The sequence below is a fragment of the Sycon ciliatum genome, chromosome 4 (assembly GCF_964019385.1).
Source record: "Sycon ciliatum chromosome 4, ocSycCili1.1, whole genome shotgun sequence".
NCBI classification, from domain to species: Eukaryota; Metazoa; Porifera; class Calcarea; order Leucosolenida; family Sycettidae; genus Sycon; species Sycon ciliatum.
Window position 1 is genome coordinate 38,873,323 of NC_088646.1, and position 7,529 is coordinate 38,880,851.

The following is a 7,529-nucleotide window of genomic DNA, read 5'->3' on the forward strand; positions in this document are numbered from 1 at the left end:
TGATTTAGTTTATTTCAAGCCGCAGATGATGACTTTTATTTGACAGTTTTCCGCTTGCTCTCGGGGCCGTTCAACTACACTTGTACTGTAAAACCGGAAAGTCTAACTGCGAAAAAGTGTAACATTTTTGTGGTTTTGGCATAACATGTAGACATTTTAACGATGGCTACCTTGCCGCCTGGACCCACCTGTATCCGCATCTTTACACAGACATCTCAAACTGGGTTCGCAATAACGTTTCTTGAACTTTCTTCAAATAAAGAAAAGAAATGGTCGTTAAAACGTTAGACTTAAAATTAATAATAATGATGATCCAGGGAGTCGTGGACAATAGGGCTTGAAAGTGATGACGTCAAAACGGCCAGGGAGTAGTAAGTTGACATCAGATTTCTACTTTTGGATCCACTAAGGTGTGACTTTGCTATTGCCTAAGTATGTGGGTACATAGCAACCCACTCATGTCGCATGCAGGTGTGACTTTTATTTCGCCACCAGTTGTAACCCCGCCCCCAGTAGCCAAATCAGTCAGTTTCACTGGTTACATCACCTTGCTGAGAGTAAGACGGCTTGAAATGTGCTTGGATCCATACAAAAACTGGATCCAAGTGGATCCAATTTTTGAATTTTTGAAATTGTTGCTATGCTGTGACGTAGCACTTTCAAGCCCTATGGCAATGCAATGGTGCATGGATATTGATTTACACTGATTTACGACTCCCTGAACTGGCTGAAGAAATCAGTCGCGGCCAAGGGGACCGCGTACCGTGCACCGCGCGTACCGCGTACCGTAGCATTCGCTCTTTTCATTCTTTTTCTTCATATTTTAAATCAAACTGACGTCGAATATTCGAATGTCCATGTTCACCGCATTGGCGAGCAAAACATGTCTGGAAAATGCCATTCATTTGACATTTCTCCCCTTTGACGGCTTTGTGACTTTAGTTTAGCCAGCTTTCCCAGGCCGCATTTTCTAGTCTTAGGAATATCTGTGTGATAGGTTATCTCACGTGCATATCACAGAATTCTCTTTTACTGAGCTGAGGTAGTTCAACATTTTATTTTTGAGGCGCGAGAGTTTTGGAGAATCTGAATTTTTTATATTCTCAATCAGTCAAATCTCCCTCACTGCCTTTCAGCCTGGCTTCCTATGTTCAGCTAGTCAAAAATCTAGTTCCTCGGCGCCTGGTTTTGGCTAGTGTAACAGCTATGGTGGTGGTGTACGGCGTGGCTAGTTCCGACCCATACAGCTTCTTTTACGACGAGACTGGGGATAATGGCTCGACGGTCACAACAACCTGCACCAGAGCGGCGAGCTCCGGTTCTGGCGATGGTGGTAATCAGTCACTGCTCGGTTACAATGCAGAGGATGGAGGAATTCCGTCCGTACTGGCCATCAATGTCGCTGTGTGGGCAGTAAGTAGTTCATAAATAATTCGAAATTCTCTTGAATAACAAATTATAGCAAAATTCAAGAGGTAAAAACAGCACAAGTCACAGTCAATTATCGCTACCTTTCACAAGCTCCATTACGCTATTGGTTGACTATGACTTGTGCTGTTTTTATCTCTTGAATTTTGCTATAATTGTCACTCTAGGTGTAAAAACTCCCAAAATCTCTTGAATGAAATAATTATATTTTGTGCGAAAATCTTGAAAATGTGGCTTTTATACTTTATTTTTCCTAAGCGTGGGATTTGTGATGCAGATAGGGTAACAGCACTGTTAACGTTAGGCCACACGTTTTTATTTCTATGTTTCTCGTCACCCGAAAATCTAAAATCGTATGCGAGAGGTGGAAAAAATAAAAAATGACCGAAAAATAAAAAAAAGTTTACTAGACCTTTGGTCATACCAAGAGTACATAACCAAGAGTGTGCAACTCGACGATCCCCCAGCCCACGGCGGAATTTTTTATGACAGCCTTTGGCGGCGGTTGGGCTCACTGATGCCATCATGCATAGCCAGAGATCAAAGTACAAATGATTTGTACATTACAGCTACGGTAGTCGAAGCAGAACAACGAACGATAGATCGATGTGTCTTGAACCTGATGAACTCTCCCTGTATCTACAAAACAAGCACGGGAAAGCATACCCACTTCATCATACTTCTGCCAAAGAATGACGCAATAAAAAAATTCCGCCGTGGGTGAACCCATCGCAGATCAAGATAGGAATTTCAGACTCTTGGTTATGTAATCTTGGTCATACTGAAATTGACCAATGCACTGTGGAAAATAGCTTCCAGCGTTAGCAACTAGTACGTGGTAGGTGCTTCTGTGCAAGTGCAGCTAGATTGCGCAACAAAAACTGCATGCAGTGTACTACATGTACTGTGTTGCATGACTTGGTGCTGGTCCCCACATGCACAGTGCACTAATATAGTGCTAGTGCAGCACAGTTTTTTTCTTTCTTCCAGACTCCTGAATCGTATGCGTGCGGGTGACGAGAAACATAGAAAAAAAACGTGTAGCCTTAGGGTTCTAGGAATAATCTGAGAATCTGCGAAGAAAAAATTGGAGAAGCATTCTTGTAGACCCTTTGCATGTGGACATTCTGCGTGGCTGCCGTCAAGGGACCCAATAATTATTTTCAGTGTAGAAAAGGCAGAGAACAATTTGTATGTGGTGTGCAGGGTTCTAGCCGGGTAGTGTGTGTGTGTGGGGGGGGGGGGGGGGGAGGAAACAGTTACATGTCGGACACAACAGTGTCCCACCACTGCTGCTGGGGGTCCATGACATGGCCGAGTATTCTCCAGTTTGCCGATGAGGGGACAACACACTTTGGCATGTGGGATTCACGGTGGAAATTAGCCTGGCCAGGTTTAGACCGGGTTTGGATTATTGATAAGATAGTAAGAAATATGTCGATCAGAAGTGTCACGTATTTCTTATTTTACATCACAAATTTGGTTACAAATTTTTAAAATAAAGTATTAGTGGTATGTCGATCCAGCTTGTTCTATTGATTGCACTTGAGAAGCGTCTGTGATCTTGCTTAAAGTTTATTGCAGTATAAAAGGTACGAAACTTTTGCGCTTGCCTTGGAGAAGAGGAAAGCAGAACTTTGCACGTTTCGTTGAACACCGAGACATGGACAGACCCGACGGACGTAGATAACGATTGATCCGGCCATGCGTAACGTGATCATGGTACACGCTTCTTCTCGTGTTTCTTGAAGATCATTGTGGCTTCTTTCCAATTCGAAAAGCCCTTGAAGAAGAATGCTGGATCACCACGTGTGGACAGCACTTTCTTTGACTGTACAGCCATCACGCAAGTGTGGCAGAACACAGCATGCCGTTAATGTGTGCCCTAATGTCATTCACATCCATGGTAGCAGGCGTAGCGAATGCGGAGGGTGTGAGGAGTGATGTCCACTGGCTGATAGCACCCTCCACGACTTTCCTCACCTCCAACACCTCGCCGCCATCCAGAGACTTGCTGTCTGCCTTGAGAAATTGGCTATTGCACGATTCCACCACGGACGATACGATCGTGTGGAAGAGTGCTGTCCACAGCCTTCCAAGGTACTTTCCGTAGTTTCCAGGCTTCTTAATGCGGTGAAAATATTTGGATAGTTGAGTAGCACTAATTTGTTCGCTCGACTGGAGGAACTGAATGGCGACCTCGTGTGGAAGAGTGCTGTCCGCAGCCTTCCAAGGTACTTTCCATAGTTTCCAGGCTTCTTAATGCGGTGAAAATATTTGGATAGTTGAGTAGCACTAATTTGTTCGCTTGACTGGAGGAACTGATTGGCGACCTTAACAGCAGAGGAGTATAGCTTGCTGGGTGGAAGCCGTGCTCTATAGGGTTCCTGACTGTCACTGTAGAGCAGGACCACGTAGACGATAATCTCGCGTAGCTTTAGGTCAGCGTCTTGAATTGCCTTCCAGCGTGCCATGCCGTTGATGTGCGCCGCAATGCCATTCAAGTCCATGGTAGCAGGTGTAGCTGTTGCAGAGCGTGTTGGGGATGATGTCCACTGGCTAGTAGCACCCTGAACGACTTTCCTCACCTCCAACACCTCGCCGCCATCCAGAGACTTGCTGTCTGCCTTGAGAAATTGGCTATTGCATGATTCCACCACGGACGATACGATCGGCGTCTTGCCGAAGGCTAGCAACAACTCTCGCTTGGCGTCGTCATAGCGACGGCAACCTTTGCATGACTTCTCGAGTCGGGTCCCAACCACTTCCACTTTCAATCTGATGAGCCACTCATCCTTTGGAAACTCATTTTGCATGGCCACGTCGTCGAACAACTCGAGGTACGTGGTGATGGACTGCCGATTGTCATACTTCGGCATCTTAATTGTCACCCGCTTAGTCACATGACTTCTACTACTACCAGTAGTACTAGTACTCATCTGCTCTCAGCTCCGCGCGATGCAGACTCGGCCTCTCGTTTTGCCCAGGCCAACTTCTCCTCGTATTCCTTGCCCAACTCTTCCCGCAGCTGGGCCAAGGACCGTTGTTCCGCTCGTTCATTTCGATCCCGCACTTCCGCCAAACAAGCATCGACGTACTCTCTCAGGTCATTCTCTTTGTAACGGTACGCAGTTCCGTTGTGGATAAAAGTGGCCTAATTCTACTGATGCCATCCTGGCGTGGTCGCCAAAAATGTGGCCAACAAGGCTCTTCAGTGTGACTTCCCACGAGGTTCTTTCAACAGTTAGGAGACAGCGTTTAGGAGACTTTCGTCCAACGATCACTTGATGGAAAGACAAAGAGATCAAAGAGAAATGACAAGAAAAAGCTTCCGTAGAACAGATTTGGATACGTGATGTCAAACGAAAACGCTAGGGTCAAGAGTACAAATCCGACACCGCGTCTATCAGACATTTTTTAAATATTTTTTTTACCGTCTCTGAAAGCCTCTTCTACAGGCAAAATAAACATGAATTCTTGAGGTAAAGGAAATTACTACCGGTATACTTACATTGTATAAGTCATGCTCAACTGAAGATCACGTCAAGAACGTGGAGAACTACAGTCACATGAATGTGCCATGCAGGATGTCCAAGGTTAGCCAGGCAAGCAGCACTCTGAGACCATCAGCGATGCGGAGCCCGTCGACGCTACAGTGTGAGGGCGACCGCGGTGGCCTCTGAGGCACGCAATGGCCGAGCGAATCAGCGCAAAGCCAAGCCGACACCTGATATACGCCATCATGCCATAATACAGCTCCTTCCGCTTCTCGCAAAGCATAGTGGCGAGGCGCTTGTAAAGAGCACTAGCGGCCTTTGCCTGCCCTCTAGTGGCGCTGAACACGAGTGGTACAAACACCGCATGTTTGACCTCCCGCACACACTCCTCGTAGTGTCGGCGCTTCTTACCTTCATGCTTGGCATATGTAGCGGGGAGGGAGTGAGTCGGTTTTGAGCTAGCCAAAGGGTTGAACACCCGAACATCAAAGTAGATTCACTACACTACTACAGGGTTCTAGCCAGGTCAATATAGTAGGGGGGGGGGGGGGGGGGCATGGGAAAAAGTTACCCCATGACCCATTTTTTTCCATTGTCCAAGATTGTCTTGCCATGCAAAATGCAACATACAGGGTGAACCCCGACTTCACCCCTCACAAATGTGCCTTTATGAACCCTCTAGTAGTGACTATCGACTGTATTTTCGTTGAATGGCGTGAAAAAAACACAAAAATCGGAAAATGAGTAGGGGGGCGGCATTTTTTCACAGGGGGGGGGGGGGGGGGGGGGCGCTGCGCCCCCCTACCCCCCTTTGGCTAGAACCCTGCTACTATGTCATTAGTACGCGACTGCACAGTCAGCGTAACTATAGAAAATATGATGACTGGTCTGCAAGCAACGACCATGTGCAGACCAAAATCAAACGAACAGAAATATTCAAAATACAGTTGTGAAAGGAAGAAGAAAAAGTATGAAGCTGAAGGGTTACACCTGCCAGAGGGTGTTAGTACCCGACGCTGGGTGACAGAAAACCCTGTCAGGTACTTGCAGTGGTAAATAAGTTCAATACTTCTGCAGCGGAACTTCAATCGCAGCGAAAATTTGGGGTGTAGGTCTTCTCGACTCATTTGTCTATTATAAAAAATTAATACCGGGAAAATGCTGTAAAAAGAGTTCAGCATGCAATGATATGTAAGGCTTCTGTACTTTTAAAAAGTTCCGCGACAAAAGTTGTGGTACTCAAATGTGGGCATTGTGAAATAGGTGCCTGTCATCATGGTCCTGATCTGTTCACGTTACTTGCACGTTGCGTGTTGACTCAACGCGTGTTCTCTGCTGTGTCCACAGGTAATGATCATAGCGTTTTGCTTTGTCCGCCGCTGGGCCTGGAACTACGGTCGCATTGGTATTCTGCAGAAGCAAGTGTAAGGACGCTTGGCAAATTTCACTCGTCAATGCTTAGTTGTGGCAGGTGATCGTATTGATTGCTATGAGCCAGAACCGATGTAGTGTTTTAATGCAGGCTACTTGCTTGGGCAGCACTCGTCAAGTCTGATATCATCATGTTGTGCATACGTGTACCAAATCTTACGAGCAGCCCCTGTGCTTTGCACACATCTGTTTAAAGAAATGTGTGCATGTGCTCTCTGCGTGATCAGTACAGTCAACTTCGCTAATAACGACTGCGGATATAACGACAATTCGCGAATAACGACAGAATTTTCATGCCCAGAGCAAAGTCCCATCTAACTGTAACACATATAATGAGACTTCGGGTATAACGACACTTCGCGAATAAGGACACTTTTCTGATGCCCTGCCAGGTGTCGTTATAACTTATAAACCAAGTTGACTGTACATGATGTATTGCAAGAGTCAGTTACTGCGTATCCCCTACACTGTTACCAGTTACTGCGTATCCCCTACACTGTTACCAGTTACTGCGTATCCCCTACACTGTTACCAGACCCGTCTTGTGTGTGAGTCATGTATATAGAACCATCTTGTAGACCTACACTCAGTGTTTGTGTGGGTGTGGGTGTGGGTGTGTGTGTGTGTGCGTGTGCGTGTGTGTGTGTGCGTGCGTGCGTGCTTGCATGTGTGCAGTACGTGTACTCATGCATACACACCATCCATTGTTTGTCACCAGCTTGTGGCAGTACGTGCACAGGCTTGCATAAGCAGAATCAGGAGGCCACGAGATAAAATACTTCCGAAAGAGTGAACTGTACCTGTATTGTATCAGCATGTTTCAGCTCCTTTCTTGTGTTTTGTTCACATACAGCGGAGCATTGTCTATTCACCGGCCGATAATTAAGGGTAAAGATGAAGATGATGATCTATTAGACGATGGAGCTAAAGATGCTGAGGACCAGATGCTTGAGGGCACTGTGAGTGATGTCGCCTTTGAGGACGCCATTAATTTTTATGCAAGATGTCTGATTTCGAAACGGAGCTTAGCAGTGTGTGCGTCTTTGAAAATCAAAATTTGCAAGTCACTGCAGTCACTAATTCAAGAGCATATACATGTACGTCGAAGTAACTGTTACACGTGCAGCGATGAGATCCAACCCCCATCCCAGCATAGGGGATAATGCACCATGC

General features: G+C 46.1%; 1 protein-coding gene across 1 annotated transcript in view; it reads left to right on the forward strand.

Annotated features, from left to right (window-relative positions):
- Positions 1 to 900: 900 nt before the first annotated feature.
- LOC135816067 (calcium permeable stress-gated cation channel 1-like) overlaps positions 901 to 7,529 on the forward strand; it is a gene marked incomplete in the record, with an annotated part of 38,002 nt that continues 31,373 nt past the window's right edge. Inside the window, 3 exon segments of the mRNA XM_065329434.1 lie at positions 901 to 1,413; positions 6,273 to 6,349; positions 7,210 to 7,315. Coding sequence (XP_065185506.1) covers positions 1,207 to 1,413; positions 6,273 to 6,349; positions 7,210 to 7,315 — 390 coding nt within the window.